At 48.3% G+C, this 20,539-nt stretch overlaps 1 protein-coding gene across 1 annotated transcript in view; it reads left to right on the top strand.

Annotated features, from left to right (window-relative positions):
* Window positions 1–19,277, top strand: part of KCNK9 (potassium two pore domain channel subfamily K member 9) — a 97,965-nt gene extending 78,688 nt beyond the window's left edge. Inside the window, exon 2 of the mRNA XM_070631020.1 lies at window positions 6,039–19,277. Within this exon, the coding sequence (XP_070487121.1) occupies window positions 6,039–6,880 (842 nt within the window). The 3' untranslated portion in view covers window positions 6,881–19,277. The remainder of the gene's footprint in view (window positions 1–6,038) is intronic.
* Window positions 19,278–20,539: the final 1,262 nt, after the last annotated feature.

Below are 20,539 nucleotides of genomic sequence, written 5' to 3'. Positions count from 1 at the left end.
ATTCCCTCTGCCCTCGGCCCAGTCCTCAGCCGTGCCACCTGCTGACGAGCCCGAATGGGCAGTGAGAACCCAGGTCCAAGGAGAGGGGCTGGCCGGTAAGACCAAGACAGGAGCTGAAGCATTGAGTGGTGTCGGAATTCCAGCAGACGGGTGGCCTGAGCAAGCCCCACCTACCTCTTCTCCTGGCCAATCCCCATTCATCTGTCAAAAGTCTGAAGGCTCCTTGGAGCCAGTGGCCTCTGAGCTGATGCCCTAATCTGACTTGGGTGTTTCTCTGTGCTTCCCCAGCACCCAGCAGTGGTGAAACCTTACAGCAGGCAAAGCAGACGATTCTGACATTGTGTTCTGCTTTCTCTGGAGTTCACAGTCAGGTCTTTTGTTCGTGTCAGATTCTCCAGCAGCTCACATAGGTCCTGGCATGGAGAGCCCGTGTTGCCAGTAGGTGGTTAAGCCACAGCCCCCTCGTGTGCCCTCCCTGGCCCCAGGTGCTGGCCCCACTGCTCAGGGGCACTGAGCCACGTCTCAGATGCTGGGGTCATTCTGAAAATGGCTCCTCTTCTCATCATGGTAGCCAAGGGCCTTGAATTTGATTCAAAAGCTGTGTCCTCATCAGCTCCAGCACTGGGCCAGGAACCTGTGAGCATCTTCAGGGTGGAGCCTTCAATTTGACCCAGCATCCCTCAGCTGCTTCCCATCCTGGGCACCCTATGGTGCTCTGCAAACACTACTGGGTGGAAGAATGGGGAGCGGGGGCTTGGCCCTGGATGGGAGGTTGGGGCGACAACAGGTGCTGTGAGCCGAGGGCTGAGGACACGGCAGAGGCTGGGAGCTGGCAGGCCCAGGAAATTGGGGTGGGTCATCACTTGACATTGACTTTCTGGTAACTCATAGGAGCTCTGGGGCCCTGAACTGAGCTGCTGTCCTGAAACTCAGGGAGCATGGCATTTTGGATGCAGCCGCTGTGTGTGCAGCGCTGGGGGTGGCTTTTTGGGCTGCCAGTGCAGTCACTGTGCCCATCAGTGGCCCCCATGGCTGGCCTCACACTTTATGGCCACCCAAGTAGACCATCGAGGCCAGCACTGGGGCCATGAGCAAGTGCGTCTCTGACTTTGCACACATGGAGATTCCAGCAGGAAGGGGGAGGCCTGAGTGGGCACGGATGAACAGCACAAGGGGCTGTGTCCCCTGTGTGCAGCAAGCTTTGCACCCGGTGGCCTGTGGCCTTCGCATTCCCCAATTGGTGGGGCTCTGCGTGGCAGTCACGCTGGCCACTGCTGGGAATCTACAGGGGGTGCCAGGTATGGAGCTGGGCAAGGATGATGCCTTTTCTTGCATGGTGGCTGTGAGCTGGTCTGATCTCTCCCTTTCAACCTCATCCTCTACATCCATCAAGTGAATTGAGCGACTCTGCCAAGGTCATGTGGCAGCAGCCCAGAGGCATCCATCTGGGGCTACCTGGTCTCAGCATCTCCTCTGTGTCCCATGCATGCCTCCTGATCCATGTGTAAATAAATTTGAGACATCTCTTTGCCAAAATGATGAATGATTCATTTATGATGATGGAAGGATGAACAGTACAGTTCCAGGTGGGATTCCTGAAGTTATGTCACCTCTTCAGGGCTTGGAGGTGGAGGAGGAACTGGCTCCAGGGGCAGGGGATGGGGGTAGGGTGAGCCTGGGGTCTTAGAGCAAAAACCCAGATGGCGATGTGGCTCCTGCACTCCCAAACTGGTCCTCACAGACGGGGTGGGAGGTGACCAAGGAGAACAGTTGGCCCAGCCTGGGAGTCATCAGTGGCCTTGAGATACCCATGCCCCCAACCTTTGTCAAAGGCTCATGCATGCCGGGCACTGGGTGGGGCTCTGGGCATGCACTGGCTGGCTGGAGCCCCTTGGGAGATTTTGGTGGAAGAAGTCACTGTGGATCCCCTGTGCCAAGCACAGGACCCACTGCATAGTCAACACTCTGGAAATCTGAATGGATAATGAATGCATAGATGAATAAATATGGCTCCCAACCCAGGAAGGCCAGGATGCATTCCTTCATTCACAGAAGAAAAAAGCACAGACTTTCAGGACCCAATTTGTCACACAGGTGCTATGAGAGCATCAAAGATTTGTACCTCCTTCTCCTTTTGGGGAGGGCTCAGCAAACATCTCCCTCATGTATGTTGGGCATATGTGCATTTTGTATGTTCTACTCTGTGTATCTTATACATGTAACCTATAGATATTGTGTGTGCTCCTGAAATCTAAATATGTACAAACAATCTTTGCAGCACATATGTGCATGTGGCATACACATCCTGGGCCTCCAGTGTACTCTAAATTCACACACATATACTGCAAAGACAGAATTTGTTCATGAACATGGGTATGCTATGGGGATACTGTATATGCTTTTAGTATTTTGGTCTAATATGTATAAATGGTATGTGTCTTGTGCCTATATGTTCCACGTGCATGTGCATTTATTCAGCACAACACACGTCTTGTTAATGAAGTTCCAAGTGTATGCCATGTTTATTCTGTATAAAGAATGCACAGATGCCATGTCTGTGTGTTCCATACATATAAGTGTGTCCCATGCAGATACTGTATGAATATTCTCTATGTAGACTTGATATGTGTAGACCTGTTTGCATGCAGTACCCACAGTGTTGTATCATATGCAGACATAGTAAGCAGACCCAGTGGAGAATACACATGGTATATCAGTTAGGGTCTTTGCAGGAAATAGCCCTCTCAAGTTGAGCAATTAATTAATGGGCTATTCTTAAACTTTTCTGCAAAGAGTGGGTAGGATGGAGGGAAAGCAACAAGGGAAAGTGGGGGTACCCCAGCATTAGCAACAACGGAGAGCTGTCAACATGCTTGGGAAATAGTTACTGGAACTTGTAGAGAGTAGCTCTATGTTGTGAGTCTGCTGGCAGATGCAGCTAACTGCCAAGGTCCACATCTTCCTTCTTTCCTCTGACGTCCTACTGGAGCTGTCCACTGGATGAATTCAACTGGAAACCGAGGGCCAAGGAACACTTGATGGGGCTTATGCAGGCTTGCCTCCGAGAGAGGAGAGAGGGTCTGGAGACGGATGCATCTCGATGAGGAAATGGCAGATGTCCTGCATGACCTTCATCTTCCGGGAAGGCACTGCAAGTCCTGCAACTTGCCTCTCAATTTGTAGGAATAGTCCTGTGCTGCAGACCACTAGGCCCCTAGGAGACTTATTTATTAGTGTAGGAGGCCCTAAACTTCGATGGTGTTCATTTCCCACACATGTCTCAGTAAAGAATGGCATTGCTGTAATAGACCAGTGAGATATACTGTTGAGCGTCAAAATGATCAATTTCTTTCATTCTGTAGTATGACAGATAGCAGGGGAATTGACATAACCCTGAGACAGGATATACAGCTGGAGTGCTGTTCAGGCCATGTGATAGAAAATTGCTTCTGATCACCTTTACTGAAAGGAATGGGGTGGGGGATGCACCTGGTGTGCAGTTTTGACCCAGCAAATGCTGTGTTGGTTTCCTCCAGTAAATATATCACGTCCAGAACTGTTAGGTAATATTACCACCTTGTTACATTTCCAACAATCTACTGTTCTCCAACATCCACGTGGCTTTTGTGTCAGCTACACAGGTGAGCTATATGGAGATGTAGTGGGATTCTCACCCCTGTGTTTTGTATAAATATAAACCCACTTGTTTACCAAGATGGGCTTCATTCTTTCCTGAAGACCTGTGTCCATCTGGTCTGATTTCCCTCCAGGCAGAACTTCCTTTAGTAATCGTGCTATGCAGATCTGCTGGTAACAAGTTTCTGTTAATCTTAAATGTATTTTTCCCTCATTCTTGAAGTATATTTTCTCTGGATATGCAATTCTGGGTTAATAGTCTTGTTTAGAAGCTCTTTAAAGATGTTATTCCACCATTTCCTGGCCTCCACTGCTTATGATTAGAACTAAGAGATTATGAAATTGTTGTTCCTCTGTAGTGATGTGTTGTTTCTCTCTGATTGATTTCAAGATTTTCTCTCTTTGGCTTTCAGTGGTTTGACTCTGTTGTGTGGGGGTTTTTTTGTATTTATCCTGCTTGGGGTTCACTGAGCTTCTTCAATCTGTCCATTTGTGTCTTTTACCAAATTTGGTTAATTTTGGCTATTATTTCTTCAACTTTTTTTGGTCTCATTCTCTCTTTTCCTTCTGGGGCACCTTTGGATATTGTCCCACAAGTCTCTGAGGCTTTGTTTATTTATTTTTGATCTTTATTCCTCTCTGTTCCTCAGATTGGATCATTTCTATTGATAGATCTGTTACTCTTCAGCTTTCTATTTCCCCATTCTATCCTTCCTGGCTTGACTCCAACTTTGTCATGCAATTTATCCACTTTCGTAAGGGCTATGGGGTTTCTGAGGGGTCAGAGCTTAGTGCTGGCACAGTGGGACTGAGGGTCAGAGAGGATGAGGAGAAGGCCTCCTGGAGGCAAACGTGGTTTATCTCTAGGGAGAGCTTGGCCGCCCAGGCAGGTAGGACATAGCATATATTCATGCCAAGAGAAAGACAGGCAGATGAAATGTAAGTGATGAAGCCCTGGGAGAGAGGTGTGGGCTAGAAAGATCAGAGTAGGCTTCCTGTGGGAGACAGTGGGAGGGTGGAGGTCTCAGGGTCTGGTAGGTACTGAGTACCAGGTGTTCTCTGATCTCAGTAGATCCACACAGCAACTCCACCTGGGAAATATTATTATCCTATGGAAGAGATGAAGAACCCAGGTTGAGACAGGTTTTCTGGGGCCCTAGATAATGCAGCCGATTAAGCGGCCATGAGACATGAATGTGTGGCTCAAGGTAACATGAGGTAGGGAAGCCTTTCTTGATGGGGCAGGATTTGAGATGTTGGAAGACCATGCTCATCCTCTGAATTCTCAATCCAAATACTGCTTGTGATCCAGGATTTTTTCTGGGCAGTATTAGTCCCAGAACTTGAACTAGAACCTGCTGGATCCTGTGTTCCTTCTGCCATATTGTGCAGATGCTATCCTGGCTCTGACATTAGCATTGACCAGCTGGGTGGCCCTGGCAGGTAACTTCATCTCTCTAGCACCACCATCCTTATTTTGAGTGTGAGGGAATACAGGCTTGACTTTGCATAGTTGATGTAGGGGATCAATGAATTAATGTGCTGTGAAGTTACGTGAAAAGTTTCAAAAGCACTTACACACATGAGGTCTTTAAGGATTATTTGTTCCCTCTTTTTTTTTGACAAGGCCACATTCATATAGCAGCACAAACTTACTCATTCCTTTAGTAAAGAAATATTTTATGTGCTAGGTGTTACTCTAGGTGTGGGTATACAGCAGTGAGCAGAACAGATAATTATGTTCCACTCTGCAATTACCTCTCTTGGTTTAAACCTTGTGCTTTTCAGCCTCATTCTTGGTGGCTGAAAACTCTGAAGAAATCAAGTTACCCAGCTATTACATAACTAACTCAGTTTCCTTGTCAGTGGTGTCAGAATCATGCCTATTTTACAGGGTCATCATGAGGTTAGAATGAGGCGATGTATGACAAGGAGTCAGCACAGAGCCTGGTGTGAAGCAGTTAGCATTCTTGACTACTCACTCTGAATGTCGATCCATGGTGGGCACATTTAATTTTCCCCCTTGGGCTTGCTACTTTTGCAGTTTCCTTATCAGTGAATATGTGGCTTTTCTTTTTAAAAACTTTGTGTTGCTCTAAGAAAAACAGTGAAATGCTCCCCGAACTCCTCCTCTGAACTGCCCAACAAGAAATGCTCCAAACCACCAGTCCCAACTCCAGACCTCATGTGACATCTCTTCATTGGTTCTGCCTTGTTTTTCTTTTTCCCTCCCTCCAGGTTATGGGCTCCAAATCCCCTCCCAACTGAAACCCCTCGAGCCTTATCCCACCTCAAATGCCTCGAATCCCCTCCGCACTGAAACGCCCCAAACCCACCCCCATCCCAAACCTCATAGGACCTCTCCTCACTCTTCTGCCTGTTTTCTCGCCCCATCCCCTCAGGTTATGGGCACGCAGCCCCTGGCACCGACGCGGGAAAGGCCTTCTGCATGTTCTACGCCGTGCTGGGCATCCCTCTGACGCTGGTCATGTTCCAGAGCCTGGGCGAGCGGATGAACACGTTCGTGCGCTACCTGCTAAAGCGCATCAAGAAGTGCTGTGGCATGCGCAACACGGAGGTGTCCATGGAGAACATGGTGACCGTGGGCTTCTTCTCCTGCATGGGGACGCTGTGCATTGGAGCTGCCGCCTTCTCCCAGTGCGAGGAGTGGAGCTTCTTCCACGCCTACTACTACTGCTTCATCACGTTGACTACCATTGGGTTCGGGGACTACGTGGCCCTGCAGACCAAGGGCGCCCTGCAAAAGAAGCCACTCTACGTGGCCTTTAGCTTTATGTATATCCTAGTGGGGCTGACTGTCATTGGGGCCTTCCTCAACCTGGTGGTCCTCAGGTTCTTGACCATGAACAGTGAGGACGAGAGGCGGGACGCTGAAGAGAGGGCGTCCCTTGCCGGAAACCGAAACAGCATGGTCATCCACATCCCTGAGGAGGCGCGGCAGGGCCGGCCACGGTACAAGGCGGACGTGGCGGACCTGCAGTCCGTGTGCTCCTGCACGTGCTACCGCCCACAGGAATACGGTGGTCGCTCGGCGGCACATCAGAACTCCGTCAGCGCCAAGCTCGCCCCCCAGTACTTCCACTCCATCTCTTACAAGATCGAAGAGATCTCACCAAGCACATTAAAAAACAGCCTCTTCCCATCCCCCATCAGCTCCATTTCTCCTGGGTTACACAGCTTTACCGACAACCACAGGCTGATGAGAAGGCGGAAGTCCATTTAGGGTGTGGGGAGGGAAATACGAACAGAAAAAGTCATTTGTCATATTTGATGTTGTGTTCCATCAGCCCAACTCGTCTTTTCTTCCTTATTTATTATTATTATTATCCTTTATTATTATTATCATTGTCATCATTATTACTTTCTCTCCTTTGTTTCCTGGTTTCATTGCTCCCCCAACTTCCCAGCGAGACAGAGCAGGCCAAAGGGAAAAGAAAGGCCCGTCCTCTGAAACTCGCAGCTGAGCATGAAGCATGGATTTCTTCCTTCCTTCCCAGCGACGTATGCCTTACATTTCTCCCCAACCTGCCCCATCTCTGGGGTGGCTTTCCCAGGACAGGTGTGAGACCAGGACCAGGTGACAGAGCTGAGAGGATACCCAACCCAAAGTTGCACACCAGGCTGAGAGCTTTTGAGCGCCCACCCACAGTGGTGTCTCTGACCTAACTCCTTTCTCTTTTCCTCCCAAGCAGTGGGTGGCTATGTATGTGTGTATGTGTGTGGTTTGAGTGTGTGTGAATGAATGCACACGCGAGTGTGCTTGTGTATGTGAACCATGTGACAAAATGGAAAGTATCAGGTATTCATTCTCCTTTTCCATCACACAATTTTGTTAATAGCCTGCTTTTGGCTGCTTCCAAACAAAACGGGAAAACAAAACCCACGAGGTTTTTGATTTATCATTTTGCCAAATCAAGCATGTTCCATAAGCAGTCTTTATCCCAGATGTGTCATGACCATATTTTTGAAATGCTAGGTTCTAAATTATATTAACTTCTTTTTAGGGGGTGGGTGGGCAAGAAGACATGGATCATTTTAGCTTGCCAGTTCAAAAATTTTTTAAAAGCATGCACTTTGTTAAACTGGTATGCATTATCAACACAAGAAAACAAAACTAGCAATGGAATAATCAAAAGCCAATAATAATAATTTATTAAAGACATTTTTAATTTTGTCATCTCCGGTTCCAACAATTTACCATGCAACTGGAAGTGTCAGGAGAAACTGGAAAATTGTTGGAACCACAGAGTATCTATTTTATTATTTCCCTCTTATTTAGATGATGATGATGATGGTGATGATGATAATGTTGCTGGTGATTTGTGCAGCATCAACCTGCACGAATAAGAATTACAGTTTGGGATGTTTGGATGAGAATGGGTATTAGAAGGTGGATGTAGTTTCTTTTCCTAATAAAAAAATGACAGGGCATTCCTTGTTTAAAAAAAACTCCGTATATATGTATTTCAAGAAAGATGGTCTCTAGTTGCATTTGATTTGTAAATAGGGGAAAGTTCATGTTGGTCTCAGGAAGAGTTTAGAGGCAAGAAGCTGTGTCTTGGCCTGCTGGGAACTTGTCAGTCTCAGGGGAAGATTTGTCTGAGTAGTGGAGAGATTCCTCCCCACTCTCACTAGGGGATGACACAAAAGAGAAGGCCTGCCAATATCCTGGGGTACAGAGAGGCTATAGAACATGGCACATTGGAGGCCCTTTCAATGACAGGAATGAAGGAAAGTCTGATCTCCAAATTCCCAGAGGGGAATTTCCTTTCCCCATCACAATCCTGCCATTTCTAAAAATTACCCATCCTCCCACTCGTTTTTCATAAACTGGAAATTCATGGCTCTTGAATGGAAATGGGCTTTGGCAGTACTGCTCAGAAGGAGCCCCAGTGGGACCTCCTAGAGTGGAGGATCCACTCCCTAGAAAGAGTAGACCTACTAGATTTTTTAAAGGAGATAGCAACAAATGCCACCAGTCCCAAGCATTTGGGCCACTGGACTGAAACACAGTATTCAAGACTCCTCTGAAAAGGCATGCTCTTTAATGTTGCATCCCACGTAGAAAACGGCCCCTTCGTCCAGGACACGGGGCCTGTGGAAGGAGTCTCTAGGCCAAAGTGGACAATGATCAATCTTCACGGTCTGTATTGATTCACTTGTTTATAAGATTTTTTTTTTTTTTTTTAATTTTAGGGCTCTAAAGTCTGTCCAGAGAATAGAAGCAGTTGCTCTTAAAGTTTCTTTTTTTCTCTTGGGAGAGATTGTTGGCTCTAGGGGGTCATAGGCACAAAAATACTAATGCATCTTTGGAGGGTGCTTCATGCTTTGGAGGGGGCTGCTTGGAATAAGTGTGGGGTTTCTCCTTTGTAAGATTTTCCCTCAAATGGGAGTGTGTGTGATAATCTTTAATCTGTAAAAGAAATTGAGGCACAGGGAGGATGCGTGATTCGCTCAATGTTACACAGCTGGTCTTTGACAGAACTGAGACAATAGTCTCAGTCTGGATCCCAAAAGGGTCCAAGAAGCTGACTCCACCATGCCATGGCATCCTAATTCGTCCCTCAGATGAGGGAAGCTGCTTCTCTTTCTCCACCGGTAAATGCACCAGGCTCTTGAAGTCAGTTTGAGGAATAAGGGCTCGACCCTTCATCCAGGACTGGTTCCCCCACTAAAACATCCATGTAAAGTGATCATAAAGTGGCCTGCTTCTGCTTGAAGACTTCCAGCGACAGGGAGCTCCTCCCTTCCCTGGAAATTTTGGAAAATATTCCATATTCCCTATTCCCACGGAGCTGACTCTTCTTGATAGGATTAAGGATTGTAGGATGAAGTCTTCTCTTTCTGTGATGACCACTGACTGAAGCATCTGAAGCAACTTGGAATTTGTCTTGGTTCTATAGCCCTCTTCTTTCTTCTCCCCTTTGCCACCAGTTTGACCCTCTGAAGGACAACAACCGAGTCTTCCCTTTCAAAGTGAAACATCCTTGTTGATACTCAGAGCGTTCAGGGGGCAGAGCTGACACTTGGCTTGCTTCCCTCGTGTTGTCCATCTTTTCCTCAGGTGGTCCATCTATCCCCTACCATCGTCTCTGGCCAAGGAGTTCCCTAGGTGCATCCAGTGAGGTGCTCTCATGGGGCTCTGTGGGACTCTTCTCTCTTGTTAAAATGGGACTGGGGCATCTCCATCTACAGCTTTGCCACCCGAGACCTGCTCACTCAATCAGAATTAGAATCCTCAAAAAGTCTGAGTCACCTCGATGAGCTCCCTCATTTTCAGAGGAGGAAATAATTGAGGTCCAGAAGGGGTGAACGCACATTTAAGGAGTACGGAGCCAGAATCTAGGTCTTCCCACTCGTTTCTCCTTCTCCCATTTTCTGGGCTGCTTTGTTATTGCTGTTGCTTATACCCGCCAAAGATCCCTCACTGCTGGACATGTTAGCATCTCAGGCCCAGGTCTCTGCTTCCTCTTCTGCCAGTTAACCATGCCCATTCAGTGAGGGGAAGAAATCACACCAGCTTGTTTTTGGATACGGGCTTCGACTTCTGTTAGAATGAGCTGAGGAATAACCAAATTCCACCAGAATCACAGAAGGTTGGCCCATCACCCAATCCCTGGGGTGGGGACTAGAAATTAATATGCCTCATAGAAACTTAGAGCCCCCACTTGGATGTTTTCCAACTAAGAAATCTCAATCCATCCACTCCATCAAAAACAGGAGGAAGATGGGTAGTGCTATGGATTATCCCAACAGCTCTTGGCTCCCTGCTTTCTAGAAACGATTCCATTTTAATCTTCTTCACACCTATCCTGGGTAGATGGTACTGTCATATCATTGGACTGTTAGATTCATTTTGACATAGAAGTGAACCAGCCTGTCTGGGTGGTGAGACTCCTGATTAGCTGTGGAGCTGGGATGGGATCTCTTCTTTCCATCTGCACCACCCTGTCCTGAAACCTGGGCAGCAGCCTTTTAAGCGCAGTGGGCTGCTTGGTGCTCTAAATTTAAATGCTCTCTCTGAAGTGTCTGTTGTGCTCCTGCTGTGCATCACCGATTGGGAGGAGGGGGCATGATCAGAGTAGAGCATTTGCAGCCCAAGAATCCCCACTGGGTCCCTAGTTCTTCCAGGAGAGGAAGCAAATGGACGCAGACTGCTGCCCAGGAGGCCCTCCTTTGCGGTGCTCATTAAAAACCCATCCATGAAACAGGAGATTGACTGCTCAATCTCAGCTCACTGTTTGTTCTCTGCACACAGAGCCTTAATTAGGAGAACATCTGGACAGTAACTCAGAAACCCACAGATAAGCCTAGGTGGGTCATTTTTCTCAGCCTCATCCAGATCGGGAAGCCTTATGGGTCCTGATTCCTAGTGATGATCACCAGCAGCTGGAAGCTGGAGAGAAGGGTTTAGAGGCATTTGTTGTCTGTGTGCTTTGAGTTGGAAAGCGAGGTAAGAGAGCAAAAATCATCAAAGAAGGAAAAATCACCCATCACTGAGGTTTATGAGTCAGTTTCTTTATGTAACCTTTTAAAATAATAGGCCCTAATTAAGATACCCTAATTAAGGGCATCCACAGAGATGCTAGGTCTGAGACCTGTGCTGGAAGATGTCCGTTCTGTTAGTGTGATAGGTGCTGCCATCTGCGAACGCTCCAGTGAATTGTGGCTTTGCTCTGAGAGGGGTGTGACTTGGGGCCTGTCACATGCAGGCCTGCTGCTGGGGTCTAAAGTGTGTTTCTTCCAGAGTCACGGTTTGTGTGGGACCCAAGAAGCATCCCACGCAAGCAGAGGTTGGCAGGGCATGGACCTGGCCCACAGCTTCTGCTTCGCTGGGCTTCTGGAAGTCATTTCACTTCCCTGGGCCTCTGTAGCTTCCTCATCAACATAATGGGACAGTTTGGGTGAGATTTATGAGCATTTAGCACAAAATGAATTTGACGCATGAAGACATTTGGCCTGGATGTTCTGGTCACTGAGCACATTTGAAGGTTGAGCCACCAAAAAGAAAACCAAAAATCATTTTGTTTGGCAGGGTACTGGGAGCTGGGAAGATGGAGAGGGAACAGGCCATGTAGCCATAGCCCCGTGCATTCTGGGTTCCCAAGTGCCCTGGGCATAAATCCATTTTATGTGGTTCTTTCTCAACCACACCTTGGCAGAGGCTGCTGTTTCAGGGGAAAAAAAAATCTATTACCATGATTTCCTCCCCACCAACTTTGTTTTGAAAATTCCAGATTTACAGAAAAATGGAAGGAATAGTGTGATGAACTTCCATATGCCTCTCACCCAGACTCACCGGCCTTCAGCGCTTTGCCCCATTTGCTTAATCCTCTCCCACCCTCCCCACCCCCCACATTCACACTCAGAGGTATTTGAAGGATGAAGTGATGTCCATGACTTTTAGGTGGTTCAGCCGAGAAAGAAGTCATCTCCCAGGAACAGGAGCATTCTCCTAGATAGCAGTGCCATTATCACCTCTAAGAAAGTTAGTATTCATACAAAATATCTAATATCCCACCCATATTCAGATTTCCCCAATTGTCCCCAAAATGTCCTTCAAAGCCTTTTTGTGAGTCTGAGATACAATCCAAGATTGCATCCCATGTTGCTTCTCTGGTTGCCCCAGACTCCCCCAATCTAGGACATTCTCCCTCACCATTTTTGTCTTTCATGACGTTGCCATTTTGAAGGGTCTGGGCCAATTGTCTGTGGGTTACGCCGTGATTTGCTTCTGTTGGTTGGCTTCCTCAGGTTAAGGAATTTTAGGCAAGAGAATGACAGAGGTGATGTTCTGTGGCCATGATTAATGCATTTGATAGGTTTGGCACTCTGGAGACCTCTGGGATTACCTCTTTCATGGTAGATAAATAAGTCATATTAAGCGGTCTCCTCTGTTAGAGAGACTAAGAGAAGCTTCAAAAGAGGTGTCCACGAGCCCCTGGACGCTGGGTCCCATTGCCAAAGCTGAACAAGGCTCTGCTCTTTCTGATTTCACACATGGATCTCTCTTCTGTGCTGAGCAAGCATCAGCAAGCTTTCCCCTAAGCACCTGTGGGGATGATCCGGCTATAAACAGACCTAGAGCACAGAGACGTGCTTTCATCAATTGTAAAGGGCGAGCAGGTGTAACCCAGGAGGGTTGCTGTAAGGATCCCTGTAAGCCAGTTGGGGTACTTTGGCCCCAGTAGCTTTTCAATGAGTGGGAATGATTGCCAAGGCTATCATTAGTAATCATAAAAATGTGACTTGTTATGGCAGTACTCTTGGCCATTATTAAGGCTATAATTTGTGACCTCTGTCTCTGAGATATTTACACTGGAAAGTTCAGTAGCACAGCCTTCTCAGTTCTGATAACATAAAGAAGTCCACATGCTCTGGTTAAGTAACCTTTCAATTTTGATCAAGAAAATATGTCCATGTGGATTCTCACCTCAGAGCCTTTGCCCAGACTGTTCCCACTACCTAGAAGTTCTTCCTGCTGCTCCCAAGCATGGAGGTGGAGATGGGAGCACCTCACTCATCCTTTAAAAGTCTCTCCTGACCCTCTGCCCCCTGATGGACTCAGTGATGCCCTCCTCTGGGCTGCCTAGTCCTTCTTTCAATTGTGGGTAAACACACTGGGAAGCAAACTGTGATGGCCCTGGCCTTGGGAGCTGCACGTGCTGGGCAGCACCTGCAGAGCGGAAGAAAGTCAGAGTTCTAGCTTCTGGCCTTTGTGCCATCTGTCGCTGTCATCAAGGCATATCTTAACTTCACTGTAGGCATTTACCCCATCCCTGGAAACCGGTGCACATTAATGTGATGAGAACCCATGACCCACCGTTGGCTATTCAATGGCATTGTCCTGGCAGAATAGCATGTGCCACAGGGCCATGAGCTGTCCGTGGCTAGACATTTCCCATAAAGTGGGTGATTGGTACGTCTTCAGACTCCAGGAGCACACCTGTGACTTTTCACCCTGCAGTGGGTGGGCCCTGTGATGGGGAGGTCACCAGGAGCCAGGTCAGCACTGTTTTCTCATGGATGTACTTCTAATGGAGGCTGAGCAGTGTGGGAAAGTGTGCAGTGAATGACAGGAACCTCAAGCCTTGGCTCTGCACCTGCCTAGCACTGCCTCTGGGGCCCTGAGACAGAGGCAAGAACAGATTCTTCTTGTCTCTATGGAGCAGCGTGATGGGGTGGAATCTAAGCTGCTCAGGTCATGGCCTCTCACACACCTGAGACCCGCTTCTGCCATTCTCAGGTGGGTGGTGGTTTTGGCTCTCTGAGCCTCAGTTTCCCCATCTTTAAGTTGGAGATTATAAACAAGCCTTCCTGTACAGAGGGGCCGTGAGAAGTAGCTGTGATGAGATTTCCTGGCACCTATTCTGTGCCTGGCACTCTGCTAGTTTTCTTATACATGCTTGCATTTCTCTTAAGGACCAGGTCCAGTCTCCTACAAGGTTACTCCTGAAAATAGATCCAGGAGTCTCACCCACCTTGAATTCTGTGGAGTCCTATTATTTAGGTGGAGTTAATTTTTTTTCTCTTCTGGATATTAGCCCTAATTTGCATGTGTGAATATTTCAGGATAAGATCTTCTTAGTCTTTCACTTAAGCATCCTGGGGGCTTGTTCTGTGAAGTCTTCTAACAGCTCTGCCAAAGATCAGCATGAAACTATCACAAGGAAAATGTCGTGTAACTCTTGGGCATGAAGAGTTTGCTGTTTCCTGATCGATTCTATGAACAACAGATTTTGTGACTCCCTGTGACCAGGGCCTGCCTCCTCGGAGCTTGAGATGCTGGTATGGACCCTTGCTCTCGTTCTGTGTTTTCCCCCTGGAGTTGGAGCCTCTTGTGGGTCTGGTGCTGAGGGCAGGGTCCTTCGAGTAAGGGTGTCAGCAGAAGAGCTGGGGGGTGGGGTCTGCTGTCATGGTGAGTGCTGGTAGCTCAGGGATGAAGGTTCACTCTCTGTTCCTTAGACCTCTCTTCTTACTGGTGTGTCGAGAGTATGCACAGGATTTACAGCCAAGGTCAAGGAGTGGCATCTCCCGGTGTGGAGTGCCTCCTGTCCCCAGGCAATGCAATGTGGACTTTGATTTTGAGATGTGGCCTCTGGGTGGTGAGGGAGGCATTGGCTGGGTGGAAAGAAGTCTAGCCTAGGAAATATGGGATGAACCACGACTCAAACCCTGCTTTTGTGATTTGCTGCGTGACCTAGGGCAAGTCACTTGACTTCTCTGGGCCTGAGTTTCTTCCTTTCCAGACTAAGGGGCCAAGGTCCCAAGTTCCCAGGCCCCATCCCTTCCTAGTGCCTGCCTGGTTCTCTCTGCCACCAACACAAGCCTGGGGAGGACTGGCTGGGCTGATGTCAACCAGCGTCTGGAAGTATTTCCCCAGACACCTTCTGTTGCAGGCGACTCTTTCCCTTCAGATGCTTTTTTTCCTGGCACATGGCTCTTTAAGTAACCAATAGCTCTGTGCAATGCCTCTTTGCTTCACTTCCTTGATGGCTCTGCCCCATCCTTACTGCACGAGGTGCCTGATTCTAAAGAGAGAAAGCCTTAGCCTTCGGAGCCGTGGGGCTTCCACAGCTGCAGAGCTCGCCCTTCCTTGTGAGGAGAGGGTATGGCTCCTCAGGACTTGCCTTCTGATTAAACCTGAACGTCTGTTCTGCCCTTCCACCTACCTCTGCTCTTCCCTGCCATGTCCTCTGCTTGTCCTTATTTCAGGGCTCTCTTTGCTTCCTGGGAGGAGATGTCCTCCACTTACAGGAGCCACTGGCCCAGCGCGGGGCCTCATGCTTGGCCCCATCTGACTCAGGTCAACTGTCTTTGCACTGCGGGGCCTGAACCACGATGGGACTCTTAGACCTGCGTGCAGTGCAGCACTGCGCACATGGAGACGTGACTTCCCGTTGCTCATGCACTCTTTGTGTGCTGGGCAGGGGCACTCAGAGCACCCCCATCCACAGGAGGCGCCATGAGACTTGGAGAAGTGGCAGCGCTGGAACTCAAAACCAAGTACCCTGATGGCACGTGCCCTTTCCTTCCTCCCCAGGCTCTGTGCTCAGGCTCCCAGGGAGGGTGGGTCCCTGTGGTGCCACAAGGAAAGGATGCAGGGGATATGCCTTTGGAGAAAGAGGAAGGGGGGGGGTCACTTCCAGGTAGATGGGGGAGGCTTCATGGCTGGGGTGGGGGGTGCGGGGCAGGCATCGGAGAGGAGAAAATTCCAAGCCAGCAGGAAGAGTATCTGCTGAATCTGCCAGTTCCTTCACCTGGTTCAAAAGTCCAGGGACAAAACCCTGAGATGGAAGTCACGCTCAGCCCCAGCCCTTGATTCTTATGATTAACCATGCAGACCTTTGTCCTCAGGCATCTTTTCTTAATAGCAGGAGACCCCAGATGGCAGACCCGAGACCAGCAGTGTGAGTTCTCTGGCATGAAGACTGGGCTCGCGGATCCGAGCGGGATGCAGTTTGAAGTAGAAAGTGACTGCAGGGGGCAGCCTCCCAGAAAGGCTGTGGTGTCCCCCTGCACAGGATAAAGGGCCCAGCCATGGGGGGTGAAGGAGCGTCCCTTGAACCCCCTCCGTAGTCTGCGCCATGTCCGCTGGGCAGGTCACCTTTCCTGGGAGGTAGGATGAGAATGATTTAGAGGAGGACTGTGATCTTCAAATATGCCATCCCAGTGAATGTCGCCATCTCTCAGGGTCTTTATTTCTCCATCTATGAATGAAGGATCTGGAAGGGTGAGTTGTTCCAGAAGGAATAGGGGTGGAAACCCATGTGCTGTAGATGCTGGTAGGACGAACCTTCTAAAGCATGGGATGGGGGACCTGCCCCCAGAGTCTGCCTGGGTTCTGTCTGAAGCTTTAGGGGACACACAGGTTGGCAGGGAATTGGGGGAGGCCAAACATGGCCTTTCTGTCACCTGTACCTCCTTGACTGGTGACATTGGTTTCAGCACGAGAGGGATCAGGATAGAGGGAAGAGAGGAGGGCACCTTTGAGGGAGAGGTGACTTTATTTGGGAAATTTTTATTCTTCACGTCTTCCCATTCACTCTTGGATCCTAACTAACTCCAGCCTCCCTGGAGGTTCCAGTCCGTTTCTTGGAGACCTCTAAGCATCCAAAGCTCGGCTCTTGCCTTTAAGGGGGGAGGTCTTGTGAAGTTTGGCTCCAAACCCTGGCCACTAAAAACGTAATCCCTCAGCCTCACTTCTTCCAGCTCCTGGAGCATCTGGTGTGGTGGAGACATTGGGGCTTCGTAAGTGCCTGGCTGGCTGTGGCTTCTTTTCCTTCTTCTTTGTAACCAGGCCATGTGGCCTTAGGCAAGTCACTTCTTATCCTCTTCTACAGAGAATTTAATGGCCAGGTGAGAAGCAGGTGTGTCCCGGACAGATGCTGGTGAGGATGAAAGGACATAAGTGTCGTTGTGTGCTAGGCTCTTAGTTGACGTTTCAGTGTGGGAGGGTGCTTTGGAGGAGGGACAGGACCAAGTCCTCCCAACATTGGGTTCCAGAGCAGGGCCAGCTCTTCTCTCCTGGGATGTCACCTTTTTCAGGTACAGTGTTCTATAGACCTCCTCACACCAAAGAATCATGTCTCAACCCACCCGCTCTGATCCTTCTCTTGATTGGGTCTCTTTCGTGGCCCCAGCTTTCAGTTCCCAATGGACCAGATGCTTGGCGATGGTGGGTTGGGACATTTTCCAGCAAGCCAAAGCCCTTTCCCCTGACAAACCTTGTGGGAAGTCTTATCTTTCCCTAACCTGAAAGGATGAAGCGACTACTAGAAGTGAGCTGCAGCAGCGCTGGGCCTGGGGGCTCCTCAGGGCCCCCTCTGTGCAATAGTGCCTGCTGATCGATCCATTTATCCGGTGATTATTTACATAGCATTTGGGCATCTGCTATAAGCCAACTTTAGGGAGAGGCCATTGTGGTGGACTAGACGGTCAAGGTCCCTGGCCTCATATGGCTAAAGTTCTGATGGACCACATCCAAGATGCACAAGTTCTAGAAACAGAGTCAGATGAACAGGTATTGGAATCAGAATATGCCTCAGCAATTGGTGCGTTTTCTCAAGCTGAATTTTAGAAATTGGGTAGAAAGATAAAAATCCAATGAAAGGAAAAACACGATTAGTGGGAACCCAGTGAAGCAGAACCCACAATTAACAAGATTTCTCTATAATTTGATGGCTCCTCAGAGAAGAACGCACTCCTGAAAAAGGCTAATTATATATTTGTTTATTCAGCCCACAAACAGCATTTTGACAGCCGTTTTGGGCCGGAAGGGGCCCTCAGAGGTCCTCTCAGTCCACCCTCTGCTGTATCAGAAATCTCCATGGAATAGATAATGCATTAGATTAGGTGAAACTATTGGCGTTATTGAGCAAAATTTAAATAGGAAAACAGACTAATCCAAACTGGAAAATTTGAGGCTCTCTCCTATGTCCATAAATGTTGATCAGAAGGTTAACATTTAAACAAACATGGGAGACACAGGCAAAGACATCAAAGATGATGAGTAGATTTTAAAACACTGAATTGATTAACTTTGAGGAAGAATTTCTAGTCTATCCCCAGCAGGCCAAGAAATTGCTGATACTCCCTCTAAGATGTATAATTTTTAACTTTAGCCAACTGTGTACCCTTGTACCTCAAAACATTAAAAATAAAAAAAGTGTCATTTGTGCCCCCAGGTGTAGAAGAAGTTAAGCTTGAATTAGTTCCAAACTCACACCCATAGAAATGATTGGCACATTTGCACAGGGGGCTCATCCTGCGGGGTGGGGGCACAGAGATGTGGATCCTCATGTATTCATTTGGGGCACGTGTGTGTGTGCAGTGACTGGGTATCTCTGGGTCTCTAAATTTTTTTTTCTTTGGCATTCCTGGACATTTTTGTGACTGTGTGGTAAGAGGGCCTGTGTTTGGTTATGATGGTGGTGCTGCTGGAGGCCCTCCAGAACATTCTCTGGGGAGGGTGATGGAAATCAGGAAATTTCTACCAGAAGCTGGGTCAGCCTGGCCACATTCTGGGAGGATGGAATGGTTTTTCCTGAAGCCCTTGCAGGGGCCTACCTTCCCGTGTTGCTGGGCATTTGCGATTTGGATGATGGACCCAACTATGGGTGAGGCATCAGACCTTTGGGGGGAACCCGCACCAGATTTGGCCAAACCGGTGATTCCAACTGGACCCCAGTGAACCAAATTCAAAGAAGTCTACTGTCACTGTAACTGTTCGTTTTCCTTTCGTTTTCTTCTCTGGCCTTCTCCATCTGTGGAGAGGGTGCCTTCACAAATGGCCTTAGAATGCCGTTCTGAAGTTTAACAGAATGAGACAACCATCAAATGAATATCAGAGGTATCTATTATCGCAGCTTACCTGAAGAATGAAAAAACAAAACAAGACTGTATCACCAATGTTTACAAGTCCAAGTAGACATCCAGCCCATGTAAAATATGTAATTTATGCAAGGGATTGCATCTTTCTTTTGTAACGAATGCACTAAGCAACCTTGTATATATTTTACAATGTCTTTACAGAAAAAGAAAGAATCATTTACTGTAGTGTTGTAAAATAATGCACTTTTCTAATTTTTTCATTAAAATCTCTATGGCACGTTTGCAAATGTGTCTTGGTCTTCCTTCACTGAGAAAGGCTGGACAGGGGCCGCTGTGACACAGCCTCCCCCTCTTTGAGCTGCCTTCCGAAGGCTGGCTGATGTGAGGTGGACAGAGGACCAGTGGCACCGCACATGCTCTCTTGGTCTTCCTCCCAGCAGGCCGGCTCGCTGATAAGCCTTTCCCTAAAAACCTGGCAAGACCTCAGCTGAACTGAGACCTGATTTGCTGATTTTTATTTTTCTTTTCTGCCTGAGGAATCTTAGTTCAAAACACGAGATGACCCCTTTTGCCCTTTCTCGCCTGTATGTGGAAGAAAGAAGGAAAAACAGGCAGATGAAAGGTGCTCAGTGTGATCTCTATGGCGAAAGCAAGATCCGTTCCCTACAACCTGCAGGAGCTGCCTGAACGTCAGGGGTTTCCTGACGTGGCTCGTGTTCTGGGGGCATGGGCGTCCAGAACTCCATCTGAGGATGCCAAGGTCAGAGCTTTCCCCAGGGCCATGGCTCTCCGACTCCCCCTGGAGAGCTCCTGAAAACACAGATGGAGCGCCCCACCCTCAGTGTGGATCCAGGATGGGCCCCAGAGCATGCATTTCTAACAAGGCCTCAGGGGATGCTGCTGGTGTGGGGACCACACTTTGAGGACCATGGTCTTCTCCAGACTCTTCCAGTTCTGTGATTAAGAGGAGACTCTGGCCAAAAGCATATCACGGCCACAGGAGGGGCTCCACAAAGCCAGGCTCCTTTCTACCTGTCTTGTAGGAAACCCACTCACTCCTGGAGCCCCTGCTGCCCTCCTCCTGGCACTTAACCCAAAGGCTCATACAAGAAACAGACCTGACCCTGGCCAGAACCTTAATTCTTAATGATTTACATGACCTCACTACAGTTTGTTCCTGTAATAGAACACCTTGTTTCAGGAGCTGGGTCTGCTAAGCCAGGGCTCAGAAAAACTGTAAAGGGCTAGATGGTGCATATTTTAGACTTACAGTGCCATAACCCAGCTCTGCTGTAGCAGGAAAGTGGCCAGAGACAATGCACAAATGAATGGGCGTGGCCATGTCCAATAAAACTTTACCTATGGAGGCTGAAATTTGAATGTCGTATTTTCATAGGTCGCAAAATATTCTTCTGATTTCCCCCCCACTATTAAATAATTGTGGAAACCATTCCTAGTCGATGGGCCACACGAAGACAGCAGCCGGCTTTGGCCTGGAGGCCACAGTTTGCAGATCCATGCTCTAACCTCTTTTCCATATATGAACTCA

The sequence above is a fragment of the Equus przewalskii genome, chromosome 8 (genome assembly GCF_037783145.1).
Source record: "Equus przewalskii isolate Varuska chromosome 8, EquPr2, whole genome shotgun sequence".
NCBI lineage: Eukaryota > Metazoa > Chordata > Mammalia > Perissodactyla > Equidae > Equus > Equus przewalskii.
Note: the sequence above shows the minus strand (reverse complement) of the source record. Positions and strands in the feature narration are given on the sequence as shown.